We start from the raw sequence: 17848 nt of genomic DNA, 5'->3' as shown, positions 1-17848 counted from the left end.
ATTTTTCAACCACCAGGAATTGGCCCCAAGGGAGGTGGTGGCTGCATGGTCTTCCCTGATGGATGGTAAGGCTAGGCCAAAGTATACAATGGGAACATGTTAAAACTCTGAGCTAGTAGTAAAAAGAGCACTAAAACCTATATTCTGAGCAAACTTGGTCACATCATGTTACACTGTGGGTAGGGAGTTGTATCTTGGGACGCGACAGAATAATTCACATTTCTATAATACTTTAAGGTTTACAAAGTACTTTTCTCACAACCATCCTGTAAAGGGATATCAAAAGCATTATTATCCTCACTTTGCAGATGAGGGAGGACACTGAGGCTAAGAGAACTTTACTGACTTGCCCAAGGTTATCCAGCTAGTAAGAGAAACAAAAAGATAAAGCATTTGTCAAAGATTTAATAGGTGCCACACAATAGTAAGCACATGAAGAAGATCCAGATCTCTTGACTCCAAGCCAAGAACTCTTCTACTCTAGGCAGAGGTAAGTCCTATTGGATTTGCAATCAGAAGACCTAGATTTGAGTCCAAGCTGTGCTACTTGCCAGCTGTGGCCTTGGGAAAGTTGTGCCTTCTCTTTGGGCCTCAGCACCTCTCATCTGTGAAATGAGGAGAGTAATATTTGCATTACCAATCTCATAGGTTATTCTAAAGGAATTGCCTTCTAAATTGTAAAAGTGCCATAGAAATGTCAGCTTTTTTTGTATCCAAAGTATAAAGCATAGTACCAGGGAAGCTCCGTCTTGAATAACTGAGACCTAGTCCTGGCTGGTGGCTATCAAATATATTTAACAAACTCAATCCAACACTCAACCTGAAATACTTTTTCAAACAGCCTAGAGCCCAACAGCCAAGACTTCACTGTGCTACCCAAGAAAAGGAAAACACAGCACAGATATAACTAGGCACACACAAGGAGAAAACACACCAAAATGAGGAACAGTTCACTAAAATAGAGACTCCACACCACACAGCACACAATTTAACTTAGGGTTTGGGGTTTTTGTTACCTTTGGTAGCCCTCTCCACTTTCACTATAAGTTTAAAAAAAAGCAAAAGAATGATGGATAATGAAGAAAATATGATGATCTGGACAAAGGCTTTTAGTGTATGGACACAATCAGACCCAATAGGACATTTCAGGATCATGACCAACATTCCCCCTTGTATCTGGTGTGTCCCCTAGAGCAGTAAATACAAACTTGCAGGTGGGTTTCTTTTTCATTCCCAGAACAATAACATAATTCACAGACCCACCCCTAACACATCCCCAACAAACACACATACAACTTTTCCCACTATGCTACAGCAACCAGTAAAAGAAAGGAACCCTTGAAGTACCTGAGCATCACAGAACATAGTACTAAGGGTTCTAGATCTGATTTTCACTTTTCATTCAAGTCTTCCTTAGCCAATAGTGTGATGCCATTTTTTGATCTCAGGCTTGTGTGGGTAGCTAGGTGGTCAAGTGGACAGAGTGCTGGCATATCATGTATGCATATGCATATATGCTAATTTTCTGGGTTTGTGTCTTATCTTCCCCCTGTAAGACTGTGAGCTTCATGAGGGCAGGGACTGTCTTGTCTAACCTCTTTATCTCTCCCAGGACCTGGCACAGTGCTCTGCATACAAGAGAGAGTCAAAAATTATTAGCTGCATGATACACTCAAAGCCTGTTATCAAGGTGCTAAAAAGGATGCACCTCCAGATAACAGAAATAGGGTAGTGGAGGAAAATTAAATTCATAAGCTAGTGAATGACTGATGACACAGTTACAAAAAAAGACATATCACTTAATAAAAAGATTCTGTATAGGATCCTTTTAAATATTGATTCCAAAGAGCATAGTTAGAATGATTCATTTTATAACCATTACATTTAATATAACTTCAGGAGTATGCCTATAGCATAAGCAAAGCTACTATGCTGTAAATACACATAGGAGGTAAGGTGGCATAGTGGACATAGTCATCTTTGGAGTTCGGAAAAGCAGGGTTCAAATTCTGTCTTTGGTACATACTAGCTATATGACCATGAGCAAATCTTTTCCTCTTTCACTGCATCCTGGGCAACTCCCTTATGATTGCAAATTGTTCACAGTTTCCAGCCTATCACTTTACCTCACTAGGTCTCAGTTTCCTCATCTGTAAAAGATGTAAGTTGGACTAGATGGCCTCTGAAGTCCTTTCTAGCTCTAGATATTTGATATTTAACAGTGGAGGGAGTGTTCACACCAGAAGTTCCCAAAACAAATGAAATCAATCCAGATAAAAAAGATAAATATAATCACATAAGAGCAGAATTAAGAGAAAGTCCTATGGCCACAAAAGCCAGCCCTTACTGCTGCCATCAGGATATAGGAATCCTGGTTAAGAAAGAGGAGCCATCAGTAGAAAACATCCCAACTACTACAAATATTCTCCACCCACCACATGCCATATATCATTTGTGTATGAGACACAGTTGTGACTAATATGCAACATGGGGCTTACCTCCTGCCATATTCAGAACTGCATCAAGAGCTGGGAGGACATGTTTTCCCAACTGATTTTGGACTCGGCCTCCAAGCAATGGTCCAATATCTGCATTAGAGAGAAACCAAATTGACGATGAGGGAGAGCTTCTGTGTATTTCCTTATTGTCCTGTTGTGGGCATGATGGTGTTTGAAGAGACCTGCAGTTAAGAATCTAAACATAGTTGCCTCAACTAAAGTATGAAATAAGATGAAGATTGACTTCCAGACAAATGAAGAACCTTAAGGATTTTTCTTAGTTAAATGCAGGCATGAGTAATGAGCACACTCATGGTGCCTCTTGATACATGCTGAATTGGAATGATTTCAGCCTCTGGGAGCATGATGCCAAGGCACGTTTCAGGCACGCATCGAAAGTATTTGTAATAGCTAGAGCTAAGCATCCACCAGTATTTACATAAATTTAAAAAAATAACAACTGTATTCTTCTAAGTTATACAAAGAAAAGATTGGGGAGAAGAAAAAAAAGACCTAAATAAATCTCCCAGAATTGGAAACCATTCATTTAAAATCAGTAACAGCTTGAACTTAACTTGGCCAAAGCTGACTTAGAGATTCCATCAGCAGAACAGGTTTCCCAAACAAATTTAATGATTTCTAGAAAATTTTAGGAAGCAAATGTTTATAGGAATAAACTTTTTAAAAGGGACTCTAGTATAGCGACTTAATCTACAAATAACATTAACTTCGAATAGGTTTTTTGTCTCTTCCATGAAGAAGGTCAGGAGGCTTTTATTTAGAAAAGTCTGATTAAAAATCAGTTGTTTGTGTATATTTGAAATATAAACAACACGAAATGCTCCACGTATGCCAGGGCCAGGTACTTAGCAGATACTTAATAAATCCTGGCTGAAATGAATTAAAATATTAAAATTGTATTTCTTTAAAAAAAACCTAATTGACTTCCCCAGTAATTCATATTTGTTCCTTCTAAAATTAACCTGAACTACAGAAATATGAGAGTATTCAGATTTGTAGCTATTATGGTCCTGATTCACCAAGTTAACTGCCAAGCCTGTCACATTTTGCTACATAAGATTTGGATTCAATCTTAGGTGGGTGAACAAAGCCCAACTTTCTGGAATGTTTTGTTTACTGATGCCATGGATTTTATTGGAATATCTTTTTAAAAGGTTATCTCAGGTGGTGGGAAGCAATAGAAGCACCAAAAGACTCATACTGAGAGCACCTTCTGCTGCCATCCACTCTCTCCTCTGACAGGAATAGCAATAAAACCAGAAGTAGTAAAAGCTTCCTCTGCCTAAGAGTTATTAGGGCTCCAGAAAGAACTGACCAAACTGCAACTAAAATACCAACCTCAATGAATACAGAGCAACTAAAAATGAAAAACTATACTCAAAGGCTTTCTAAAAACAAAACAAAACACTAGAATGTATGGTAGATATTGCACTTGGCAGTGACCTCTAGTTCTTTTCTAAGCCTCTGAAATTTAGAATCAGACTGTTGGTGCCAGAAGGGATTTTAGAGATGACCTACTTCAATACTAGTACTTTCGTCCCCCAATTCCAATTGGCATTTCTAGGATGGAGGCAGCATGGCCAATGGAGAGTGTTAATCCTGAAGTCAGGAAGATCAGGGTTCAAGTCTCACCCCTTGTACAGACTATCTTTGGGACTGGGACCTTGGGAAAGTTCTTACCCTCTCAGTTGTTCCAGGAAACTTTCTATGATTAAATTGCAAAAAGGGTAGAGATAAGCAATAGCAGAGGATATTTCCCCATTGGAAAGCTTCTTGACACCAATGAAATCACACTTACTGTTTTTAAAAAAATCCTCTCAATACAACGGCCCCCACCCTCCGCCAAACTGGGATGACAACTAGCACACCGAACATATACTACTCTACAAGCAAGCTTATGGCTGTGAGTCACACAAGATGAACAGGGATGTATGCAGTTTTGGATTGTGTCAATAGAGGAAATACCGACATGAGCAAGAACAAAGAACTAATGGAATATTGGCTTATGCCGTATATAATAATAGTGTGGCTTATATTTGACATTCTATGCTTTATGGGAGATTTTCACAGTATTTTTTTTAAAAAAGGAATGAAATGGCTATTTTTTTTAAAATTACTTACTGTCCAGATCTAACAGCGCTTGATTCTTTGGGGTATCAAATTGGCTCACTAGATAGTCGATTTGCTGAAAACAAAAATACAGAAAAAGATTAAATGGTAGAAATATCTCTTACCTACCAACGTGTCACCTCAAGTCTTACTTATACACAGAATAGACACAAAATGAATACAAGAAAGTTTGGGGAAGAAGGGCACCAACATCTGAGGAGACACCTTGCTAAGTAAGAATCCTTTTTATTTAATAAACTACAGTTTTTACAGGGTTTTTTGTTTGTTTTCAGTTTTTCTTTTTAGGGAATTTAACATGTGGTCTTGCCTGCCCCCTCTTGACCCTAACTTGAAGGCTGGAAGGCATCTACTGCTGCCAAATAAGCTAGATTTATCCCAGAATGGTGACAGGCCTTGAGTCCACACCATAGCCTTCATTCTAAGAGGATACTGTTTGGGCCCTGATTGGCTCAGGGTGAATGTAAGTAACAATTGTTTCTGTTTGGGCTAGAAATCCTGAGGTTCTTTCCCTCCCAGATCAATTTTTTTTAGATTAGGTAAAAGGGGCCCATTCCTTAGCTCATTTCTTATCTACCCTTAGTCACTGAATGCGTGTTGCCTCAGTCAGAGTGAGACCTTGGAAAGACCTCAGCTTAAAAAGATCGAGGTCTCCCACTGCATCCAGGGACATCTCCAGTCATACTGATCTATATCTTGCCACTGGACCCAGATGGCTCTGGAGAAAAGGAGGCTGATGACTTTGCACAGCCCTCCTTCACTTAAATCCAATTCACTTGCAAATCATGGCATAACCTTCCTGATGCCATGGTTCTCTTGAAGAACAAAAGGCAAACACTAATTCTGAGGATAATTGTATGTGTATATGGTGTCTCTACCATTAGAAGGTAATATAAGCTCCACGAGGGCAAAGAAAGGATTTCATTTTTGTCTTTGTATGTTCAAACTTAGGATGGTGCCTGGTAACCAGTAAATTCCTTTTTTTTTTTTTTGGAGGGGGAAGGCAGAGCAATTGGGGTTAAGTGACTTGCCCAAGGGCACACAGGTAGTAAGTGTGTCAAATGTCTGAGGTCTGATTTGAACTCAGGTCCTCCTGACTCCAGTGCCGGTGCTCTACTCACTGCACCACCTAGCTGCCCCCAGTAAATTCTTAATAAATGCTTACTTATTGATTCTGAATCCCACCCAGCATCTATGCTTTTAGCAAAAGAAAAGAATATTTAGATGGGTTTAATTTGGCAGTTTTTTAAAGTGAAAAAATTTTATAATACATCTCTTTTGAATCTTGAAAATGGTTAAAATAGAAAATTAAGCAGGGAGAAAATATTATAGACTTTATTAACAAGTAAGGAAAATGTGAGACAACAGTCACTAGGAGTAAAATTCATCTCTCCTGGCTCTGTTCTAGACGCCCTCATTCTATTAGATGGCTTCTAAAAACTCAATGAACTGATTAATATTCATTGTTAGTGAAAAAACAATAATCTTGGATATTTAAGGAACAATAATCTCACTGGACAGAATATTTTTAGGACCCTGGGATAAGGCATAATCTAAAAGAGAATCAAACAGTGCTAGATCCTTACCACCTCTTGTAGGCTCTGTCCTCACCACATACATATACATCACCATCACAGCTCATCACTTATAAAATGCTTCACAGTTCACACAACAATTATAGGAAGTGTACATTTTAGAACTGATTACAGGATTTGGGACCTTGAAAGTCACTTTGCCAGTCCCAACACACTCACTTCGCAGATGAGGAAGCTAAAGCCCTGAGAGGTGCAGGACAGGGCAGGTAGATAAGTCACAGAGTCCTCTAACTCTGTAATCTAGAGCTCTCTCTACCACACCATGCTGCTTCTTATGATACAGAGCAGAAAATTGATATACTCTAAGTGATTTACTCAGGGATTACACATGCATTACTTCTCATTCGGCCATGATGCCTTCCTTGTAAAGGAATGAAAGAAGGCAGAAGATAACATCTACCCTACTCAAACCACAGGGTTACCGTAAGAATTAAATTATTCAGTCCATAGTAAATTAGATTTACCCAGGGTGTCCCAAAAATCTTCGTGATGTTTCAAGCTTTTAATAGCTTTATTAAAAGCTTTAAAGCGTTCATAGCTTAAAACTGCACTAAAATTTTTGGGACACACAGGATAATACACTTTTCCCTCCACTACTCTGAGTCAGGTAGAACTACTTTTATTCCCATTTTACAAAGGAGAAGACTGAGGCCCAGGGAAGTTAAAAAAAAAAAGTGTCCGGTTACACAGATGAGCAGCATTAGGATTCAAAATAGGGTTTTCTGATTTCAAACCCAGTTCTCTTCCTATTAAACCACACTCCTTTATTTAAAAGTCACCACTTCCTCTTGCAAAAAAAAGAGGCATAAAATCATGCCACAGCAGGATTTCATCATCTTAAATTAAGAAATTATGTCATTACCTCTGGAGTATCAGTCAGAAGAGTTCTCAGGTCTTTAAAATTACTCTTTATTAGTGGCCACATTCCTTGAACTTGAGTTGTAAGGTGCTGGTTTGTGGCAAAAGCACAAAAAACACCGATGCTGCAGAGACAAAAAAGAAGAGATGTTTCCACGGGATGGGAGAATTTCTGGCTAACAGAGGGACATAACAAGGCCAATATGGCCTAGCCTCTCTCCAGTCATAAAGGGGTGGCAAATTTTTCCCCACCCTTCCATAAATCTCTACAAGGCTTTTGGAACACACTTCATGGCAGTCCTACTACTGACCTGTGGTCCACAGAGTGAAATATTCTCCTGAAAGACAGGCCCTGTTCCTTTGTGTGCATCATCATTGCACTACCTGTCCCCTTCTTTCCAGGCCCTTCTCAGGAGCCCCCCACCTTCCACAAAGCATTCCCCGACAATTCATTCTCTCCTCTTACTGGTTTCTCCCCTTCAAATCTCTCCTATCACTTTGGCTCTGACCTTGGCACTACATTATATATATTCTGCTACATAAGATTCAAAGTGATGTCAAGAGCCACCAAATCCAAAGGCCATCTTTATAGCAGAAACTGTGACACAGAGATTTAATGACTTGCCCCAGGTTACACAAGTTGAGATCTCACTTTTTTTTTCCTTCTCTCTCCCTTCCTCCCCCCACCCTCGCTCTCAACACACATACACAAACACCACATTTCACCCTCCCCCTCCCCAGAATATAAGTTTCTTGAAGGCAGAGATTATATCCTCCTTATCTTTGAGCCCATAAACACCTCACAAAGTATTGCCCATTTAGTAGATGTTAATAAATGTACATTGAATTGAATTATAAATCATATTAACATGCAGTTAAGTCTGCATGACATGAAATTGTCAAATTTTCTTTAAAAAAATTTAAAAATTAAATATATTTCCTGAATATTTCAATGTCTTAAATTGACCTTTTAAAACCCAGTATGAATCATTCCTTTTATTTGACCAGTTTTTCATAAGGTAAAGAAAAGTCATTTAGCAAAATAACAGAGAACCTGGGTTCAAATCCTGCCTCTGTCCTTGGAAAGTCACTTAACCTCAATAAGCCTCACTTATCTCATCTGTAAAAAAGATGGGATTGGACTAGATAACTTCTGAGGTCCCTGCCAGTTCTAGATTTATGATCCCATGTGCTCACTAAGACCTCAAATGTTGTAAGTCATGGGTTCAGTTTTATAAGAAAAGTTCATTCGGCCACCAGGTGGAGGTATGGAACTAAATACAATCTCACAAAACTGCCAAGGGTACATTTTTCCATAGGTCTTAAGGGAATCCTGTTCCCCGGAATTCAGTTGGAAGGTGTGTTCCCCTTTGAGGAACTCAAAGATCACTAGGGAGAAGGGTTTCCAAGTTTCCAATTCAACGACCAAATCTGCCTTATTTTCCTTTTTTGAACAAAAGCTACTGCTGAGATTTGCATTAAGTTTACATGCAGTTCTCACCTTACCCAAGGGTTGTGCCACAAAAGTTAATTTGCAAGTAATTTGTTTTGAACATTGAATTGCATTCTCTCCCCCCTGCCCAAAAAAAAACCCAATGCTCTCTGTGGTAGTTTAGGTTCCCAGATAAGCCCGACAAAATTCTATTTTATCCATAAAGCACTTGAAGCTCTGAGGGGAAAAAAAAAATCATATGGTAACCATAGTGACCAGAACTTCTTATCATGTATGACACTATTTCCATTGGGCAAAAATGCTTTCAGATTTTCAGCTTGGGAGTCCAAAACCCCAGCTTCAACTTGTGTGGCCTATGATGTTGGGATCACTGATTCTCCCTGTCTGTCTATGATCAGGACTTAGAATGGGGATTTCCCCATGGTAGAAGGGCAACAACAGCCTCAGGGACTACACTTCCTTCTCTCTACTCTACAACTGGATTTTGGATATGGAAAAGCCCTTAGAGGTTTTTGTCAAATTCCTCATTTTATAAAAAAAAAAAGCAACTGAATGATTGTGTTTTTTTGCAGAAGATCTCTGCAAAGCAGGTATATGAACCAAAGTATCTGTGCCCCAAATGCAGCTCTATTTCCACCTGTCTCTCTTTTGATTCAGGCCAGCCTCACCACCAAACATTTTGACTATTGACCCGCACCAAGCCTCCTTAGAGCTGAGAAGTGGAGAGGGGTAATGGCAGAGGGATACTCGATGACTGCAATGTCTACAATGGAGGGGATGCTACTCCTGGGAGTAAAGTGGATTTCCTGTAACGGGTTATTCCCGGGTAGTCATCTATATGGAAGTCTTAGGCTGCCTCTTTTTTTTGTTTTTCTCAAGAAATTGTTTTAACTCCTGAAACATGAAGACTAGCAATCGGCAAAGGAACTTAGCTGCTGCATATTGAGTGTGAGACACATCCGAGTCCTGGCTGATCCAGAATAAACTCAATCAAGAAAAAAAACAATAGTTAGAAATAGACATTACACAACTAAATGGTACCTTTGATGCTAATTTTAAATTGTTAAATTTTAAGATGTTAAGAAATTTTATATTTGAACCTTTGATGTCAATCTGTTGAAGTGCCTACCATATGCAGGATGCCGGCGATTAAAAAAGTCAAAATGATACAATCCCTGCCCTCAAGTAATTTACAACGTAATATGGGGCTTCAGGATAAAGAGCTTAGACATAACAACTGAAATAGGTTTCTTTGAATGTTGCAGTCAGAATGCAGATGAATCTGTACACAAGTCTGTGAGCATACAGTCAAATAGATAATTCAAAGACAGTGACTTGTCAAGTCAACAAGATAAAGATGTCACATTTTCTGTTCATATTGTCAAATGGATTTCAATGTACCAACTAAATAGTCAATGATTTTTTTTTAAATTAAGGGCATATAATTATGTATTTTCTTCCCACTTTGACATAAGTGCTTTTGTACAACTTCAAATCTGATGTTATTATCAAGGATAACCAGACTTAATGCTGTTTTGATGGAAGAGGCTGTTCTCCATATTTTTTACTCCTCTGAAATGCAAGCATTAAGAAAAATCCATTTTTCAAATGTAAAATGAAAAGCACACAGTTAATATTCTTAAACCTTAACTTTTAAGAGATATATTCATAAAGCAATACTTTATGTGTTAACGAAGAACTAGAAACAAAGTGGATGTTCTATAATACATATGAAATTATTATCTACTGAGAAATTAGGACCACAAGAAAATCACAGAAAATTAGAAAATCTGCCTAACTGCTATCGTTCAGTCATTTCAGTCATTTCAGTCATGTCCAACTCTTCACGACTCCGTTTGGGATTTTCCTGGCAAAGATACTGAAGTGGTTTGCCATTTCCTTTTTCAGCTCATTTTACAATTGGGAAAAATGAGGCAAACAGCATTAAGTGACTTGCCCAGGATCCCACACTGGTAAGTGTCTGAGGTCAGATTTGAACTCAGGCAGACACATCTTCCTAAGTCCTGGCCCAGCACTCTGTCCACTACACCACCTAGCAGTTGTCCACATATACACCTACACACAGCTGGTAAGTGTCTGAGGCTGGATCTGAACTCAGATCTTCTTGACTCCAAGCCTGGTACTCTATGCACTATACCACCTAGTTGCCCATCTGTCTAACGAGGGCCTCTTAATCTAGAGTTGCTTTCAAAAATATTTTGTTAACTATAATTGGTTTCTCTTTTTAATTCCCATGTGTTTTATTTTATGCATTTAAAACATTTTTCTTAGAAAGGGGGTCAGTGGGCTTTACCAGACTGCCAAGGTAGAAGAGGAGGGAGAAGGGGGAGGCACAAAAAAACTTATTCACAGAGAAATAAGCAGAAAAATACACACAATGACAAGAGCAATGTAAACCAAAAGGATATAGGATAATTATAACTAATTAATTAATAATTATAACTAATTTTGGTCTCAGAAAAGAAAAAGATAATTAAAAATACTGCCCTTCTCTCAGCAAAGAGATTACATATTGTATATATTGTCATATAGTCCTTCTACAGGATATCTGTTTTTGTTTAACCTTTTTACCCTCTTATTATAAGGGTTCAGTTTGGGGTAGAGGGACAGAGGGAAGAAGCATTGTGCCCTTCTCTCCAGAAATGCCTGTTACGTAAAAAACAAAAGGCATCACTAAAACTTTTTTTTAAAGGTCAAAGCATTAAAAATAATTTGCAAGCCAATGCATCATTGACTTAGTCAACTTACTCTTGACTAGAAGCCTTATTTCACATTATCTACCTAAAAACCACATTGTCCTTTGTCAGGGGACTTGGGAAAGAAGAAACTGTGTTGAAAAAAAACCTCAAGTGAACCCTTTCCTTCAAAGGATCCCTTCAAAGGGATCTCTCATTTTCGGAAAACTTAATTCATTAAGAAAAGCAAGAAGTGAAAGTCAGGTTTGATTTCCCCAAGTTAGTCAGTTGATAAGGAAAACCATCTTGAACAAAGGCTTGTTTACAACCTGAGGATATGAATGCCCGTGATAATAAATAATGAAACCCACATATCTGACAAAAGTGAGAATGACTTTGGATGAATCAGTAGGCTAAGCAATTTGCAGAAATAATAAAGGAAAACTCCAGGATCCCATTTGATCAAAAGGAATTGTGCATGTGTCTGTGTTTGTGTGCTATTAACTATATAATTTTACTACATTAGTAAGATGACATATCATATCTATAATGTCTGCCTCTATGCTGAAAGAGATATCTATGTTCATATCCATAAGTAAATATCTATATTAATGAATGAATTTTAAAGTACATATTAAGTACTACATACTTAGCACTGGGGATATAAGTGAAAAAATGAGATATTTATCTGTAGAGGATGTCTCAGTCTGTGTCTCTCCCTCTCCATGTCTCTCCCCACCCCCTTTATCCAGAGTAACTAATCCTTGAAGCCAAGCTCACAAAAGCCTTTCAATTTTTAGGGTTGCTCTTTCTCTATACCAAAGTGGTTGTGTTCACCAAGCCAGGATTCAATAATTACATCCTCTCAAGAAGGAATTCAGTTTTCTGAAAAGGACCAAGCAAGATTCAAATTTCACTGATGCTGAGTTACCAAAACTCATTTACTTGACTCAAATCTGGAAATCTCATTCGGCTTAGTAACTTGGACAAGTCAAGGGGAATATCTGGTTTTTCGTCACTTTATAAAAGCTCCATAAAAATGCAGTGATGAAAGTGTAAGGAAACAAGGGGTGGGAGAAAAGTGAAGGAGAACTTGACATTTTCTAGAATACAATAAAGAGAAGTGCATCTGTTTAAACAGTCAATTCAGCAAAGGGAAGCTATTCTGTTTTGGAGTGATGGCCAGACAGATCATATGAACAGATGTTCGCCATACCAATCTGGTGCAATTCTAGCTCCCTCCACATCTGCAGATGGAAAAGGTCTCAAACCAACAAAGGGCATGATAGAAGATTCCCCAGTGCAAAAATATTTCTTCCCCAGTACCTGTTCATTTTTAAAAAGAAAGGAAAAAAGGGAAAAGAAAAATTTGACTGGAACTTTCACAGTGAAATTACCACTCAATTAATTTCAGATGTAATCTATGGTGAAGGACCTTGCACTTGGGTTTGATATCCTCTTGCTGAACCAAATAATGGGGTGAGCTAAGAATTCTGAGCTTTTAAAAAGAAAGCTTTGTCAAGTAAAAAAGTATTGTCATCTCTAGTAAGTAAACCAAGTCACTGAAATACTCCTTGGAGTGGTATAAAATCAAAATCGTATTTCTGTGAGTATGTAGCTAAATGACTAATTCACATAATCACAGAGGCAGAATTTTTAGGGCTCAAAAGGCTATTAGTTATTATGCTGTCTGATACTTTTATTTTTATTTTAAACTTTTTCTCTAGGTCTGTTTTTCATCACTGTGGAGAACTTTTGGTATCAAAATGCACCAATGCAGAGCGACAACTGCACTACAATGAGTCTTACAGCACTCATACCAGGACACTAAGAGGTTGCCTGTGATCACAGCCAGTATTTGTCTTAAGTACTGGGACCCAAAACCAGGTTTCCTTGACTTCAAACCTAGCCTATTGTCTGCTACATCACATTGACCCTCATTTTTATTTTAAAGATAAAAGAAACTGAAGTCCAGTGTGGATGACTTACCCAAACAAGTAACAAGCATTCACGTTTTTTAACACATTAACTTTTATAAGGCACTTTCCTGAAAACCACCTAGAACTGGTAGGTAACACAAATGTTATCACTCCCCCATTTTATATATCATGGATTTTGATTTGGGGGGTTTTGTAGGGAGAGAAGGAGGGAAAGAAGAGGCTCTCCAAAAATGTATCCATAGAACTTTTATGTTTAATCTGCATTTTTAATATTTTTGCCTTTACTTCTTAAGTCTAGACAATCAACAAAACAATAATCAAGCTGTGTTTGATTTCTGAGGTGCAAACATTCCAATTGAAAATTTAACATTTGGTATGAGGTGGTCCTGACATACCCTTGGTTGGAAGGGATCTAAAATATCATTCAGCCTGAACCCCTCATTTTAGGGAATGAGGAAACTGAGACCCTGAGTGGGTAATGGAGGTGAAAGGGCCACTATTACATAGTCTACCAGTGGCAGAGGAAGACCTAGAACCAAAACCCAGGGTTCCTGGTTCTCAATCTCATTCCATTCTATGAGCGCTTACTAAATTTCCTCCCATGTATTTTACCAAACACTATACTGTGTGATGGTGGAACAAAGATGAAAGCCGAAAAAAACAAACAAACAATAAAACAAAACAGGCCTTACTTGTATTTGGGTAAGGTGGTGGAGGGAGGGCCCCAGCATGTATATTGCTCTGTGTTTCTTTTATCAGGCCGAAGCTATTTTCTCCAATGCTCACCCTGTATCATCATCCCTTACTCTGCATGTCTATTTTCCTCTTTTTAAATTCATTTTAAACTTAAATACTAAAACTTGAATACACAATTAAGAAAAGAAAAACAAACATTATAAGTTTAAATATAAAATGAGAAAAGAAAAAAATACTGCCATGTGCACAGCAGAATGTAAGAGGGTTCAAAATATACAGCAATAAATTTCCATTACAAGAAAGTCTATGTAATAAAATACTACACACATTGTGTTCAGAGCTGTTCATCTTTTCTTTTGTTTCCTTGTAAATTTTCTTTTGTTCTCTGCTATGCACTTTTTACTTTGTTCTTTTTTCCCCCATCCTCCTCCCCCATCCCCAAAAAGGCTACAATTAAACTTGTATATACACACACCCCAACACACACACACAAACCTATACACACAAACATTCTATTTCTTTCTTTACAGCATCTGGACATCTGGGATGTCCTTTCTGTATGTCGACATCAACTTTACCTAATCTAATCTCACTAAAGAAATCCTGCTTTTCCTTTAGTCCTCATCTTAGTCCTGCTTCTAAAACCTGTAGTGATTAAACACGGGTAAACACAAACTTGAAGAAATTCTTCGAGGGACCAAGAGGTATTCGAGCGAAAGGATACAAATTTTTAAAAATATGTTGTGTGTTCCCTACCCCCCCACCTAAAAATAAAGTAAAAAGAGATTTAACTATTAAGATGAATTAATGCTGAGAAAACTCCCTGAAAGGTCAAGCTCATCTAGATGCAATTATAATAATCAAAGTTCACATTGTTAGAGGGGCAGTGGGGTGTGGTGGAGAAAGCATTGAATCTGATGACAGGAATCCTGACTCAGACACTTACCAGCAGTGCACCCAAGCCTGCCCAAAGCATCTGAACCATCTTAGTCTCATGTTGCTTGCTTAGAAACTGGGGATAATATCTGTAGCATTTAATTCATAGAAGGGACTGTGAGGATCAAATGAAATAATGTATATAAAATGTTTTGGAAACCCTAAGATGATACATAAAATGTCTGATATACAGTTACAGATATACATACATGGATCCATACTTATGTGTAGTATCATCACACTACATCACATACTACACATGCTTATTTGTAGTATCATCCAGTCCAACAGATTCACTTTACAGCTGAGGAAATTGAAGCCCAAACTATGTCACCTGCCCACGGCAGTAGGGAAAAAAGTCAAGAGTCAAACCCAGTTCTTCAGATTGCTACACTCTTCCATCTATATCACACACACTGCCTCTTTATAGCCTATGCTCTGTCCAAATATATATGTGCACACATACACAAGCATTTCCAACACACATGCATACATGTGTATGCAGACACGTGTATACACACGTGCATGAGAATGCAATGTTTTATGGTTATAAACTGTTTTAACATCCATTACCTCAAGAAAAGGCACTTGTGGCACAGTGGAGAGAGAGAGCTGATTGCACATTCAGGAAGACCTTGGGCTCAAGACCAAACTCTAAGACATAACAGCCGAGCTTCCCTGGGCCTATTGCTTAATGCCTCAGTGCTTCAGATAACTCTTTAAAGACCACAAGCTTCATAGAAGCTGCCAACCTTCACTGGAAGTAGGAATTTTCTCATCTGGTAGATCCTGATGCCAATGAAATCTCAAGTAAGTCCTGCCCTATCATAAGAAATACATTTTTAATGTAAACTCATAGATGAATTTTTAAGATAAAATTATTTTCCATTTTCTTCTTTAATAAGAGATTCAATGAACCCTAATAGTTTATCAGCCTTGGAGTGATTTATGATTTTGGATTATAATATAATCTCAAATTAATTATTTTTCCTCCTAAGAAATTTCCCATTTCAACTTTCTTTCCCTTTCAAACCAGCCTTCCTGCTGTTTCTGAATAGATATGGACAGGTCATTCCTGGGATCAAAACTCTTCAATGGCCCCCCATTAGCCAACTACCAGTTAAAGTGCTTGGCCTGTCATCCTAGCTTCCCCAGTGATGCTTTATGATACATTACACTCCACTCCATAAAAAATCACAGACCTGGAGCTGGTTTGGGATCTCTGAGATCATCTAGTCCAATTGGCTCACTTTACAGTTGAGGAAACTGAGGCCCAAAATGTCACTTGCTCAAGATCATACACAGAAAAAAAACCCCAAGAATGAAACCTAGTTCTTCTGACCATGACTCCTGCATTCTTCCTCTGAAGCATTTACCACCTTTCTTTGCCCCATGCTGTTCAAATCAAGCTACTTAGACTTAACTCATACACACTCTATACTTTCCTTCTTCAGCGCCTATGTTCTCACCATTCTCTACGCTTGAAATGCCTGTCTCTCCTCTCCCACCGCAACCCCGGACTGTACACTTTCTACTAACACCTTAAACGATCAAAGCAAATTCCACTGTCTTCAACAGGGCTGTCCGCCTACAAGCATGGAAATTTACATGAATGCTTTAGTAAATGAAGCCGAGCTACCGCAGAGCTCTCACTAAAATAGCAAATAAAAATATATTGTCTATTGTTTCAATAAAAACCTAAGGTTGGACAGGTCTGGTCTACATAATGCCTTCCCTGGTCTTCTCAGTCAATTAATTAATCAATAAACATTGCTTAGGCACCTATTCCTTGCTAAACACTGAGGATACAAAAAGAGGCAAAAGACAGTGCTCCTGACCTAGATGTTTGTGCAAGTATCATATTCTCCTACTACATACTGTAGCCAAGGCATCAAACTTTTTCCACTCGCAATCAATTCAGCATTGTAGACTGCATGAGGGCTGGGACCACGTCTTTGTAGACTATTTCATTTATTGCCTAAGCACAGTGACTGTGCACAGTTAAGAAATGTTGGTCAAATTGAACTGAGGTTGAATTTTGATTGGAGGCTGAAGAGGAGGGAAAAACTTTCATAGCTGGTAAGTTAGCTCAGACTTAAATCACATAATAAAATAATTCTACAGAAAAAAAAATCTTGGTAATGTTTGATGCTAATGAGTTCTCAAGAGCAAAGAAAAAAAAAGGAAGATAAATTTAGCCTCCATTATTTGCATGAATGGATGTCAAGCCTATTTCTGGCTTTAGGGCTTTAACAGGTTTATAAATTTTATATAGTTTGACATTTTAAATATGACGTAAATAATTCAGCCACTTAGGAAAAAATATCCATGAGATATGGCCACTATGGGTTTGAATTCCAGGAGAAGGAAAACCCCAAATAGGAAATTAAAGCAAACCTTTTGTAAACAAATAGGTCATTATTTTATACATGTATTTTGCTGTAGATATATGTCTAACTATAGAGATACCAGGTAAAACATGCTCCCATAATTATCTCAAATATCTTAAGCAGGAATGAAACAGGCGGCTGTTGTTTAGCTAAAACAAAATTCTAAAACAGATTTTGGGAAAACCAATCTATTTCTAGGTTTTTCAGAATGACACTTTCTCAGTTAGAGCTGATTAGTAAGGACATGTCTACAGAATCAGCAACGCTATACCATATGTCTGCAAATGAAGTTGAATTCCATGGCTCACAGGAAATGCTCAGGGCTCCTTGCTGGGGATGACAAGCATTCTGGCCTTAATTGACATTTTTTCTCTTGTAGCTAGGGAGGTGGTAGATCCCCCACAGCTGCAGGAGCTGTTCATTCCTAAGGACACTTCAAGAGGAAGAAATGACAGCCAGGCATCCGGTGGTAACACTGATTCTATCCCAGACTGCCTTAAGCATCAAGTGTGAAGGGAATTCAGATCTTAAAACATGATGCTACCTACACTTTGTGCTTTTATGCTGTCCTAACCCCAATCTCGCTGAGAAACATCAAGCACAAAATGAAATTTAGCTGTTTCCCACGGCAAGAAAAG

The 17848-nt window shown here is 38.2% G+C and overlaps 1 protein-coding gene across 1 annotated transcript in view; it reads right to left on the bottom strand.

The window, feature by feature from the left end:
• Positions 1 to 17848, bottom strand: part of PROM1 (prominin 1) — a 159242-nt gene that overhangs the window by 52420 nt on the left and 88974 nt on the right. The window contains exons 4-6 of the mRNA XM_036763550.1: positions 7104 to 7224; positions 4641 to 4704; positions 2499 to 2588 (exon numbers count right to left, since the gene is read on the bottom strand). Coding sequence (XP_036619445.1) covers positions 2499 to 2588; positions 4641 to 4704; positions 7104 to 7224 — 275 coding nt within the window. The remainder of the gene's footprint in view (positions 1 to 2498; positions 2589 to 4640; positions 4705 to 7103; positions 7225 to 17848) is intronic.

Source organism: Trichosurus vulpecula, chromosome 6 (genome assembly GCF_011100635.1).
Source record: "Trichosurus vulpecula isolate mTriVul1 chromosome 6, mTriVul1.pri, whole genome shotgun sequence".
NCBI classification, from domain to species: Eukaryota; Metazoa; Chordata; class Mammalia; order Diprotodontia; family Phalangeridae; genus Trichosurus; species Trichosurus vulpecula.
This window is presented reverse-complemented; position numbering and strand designations above follow the sequence as displayed.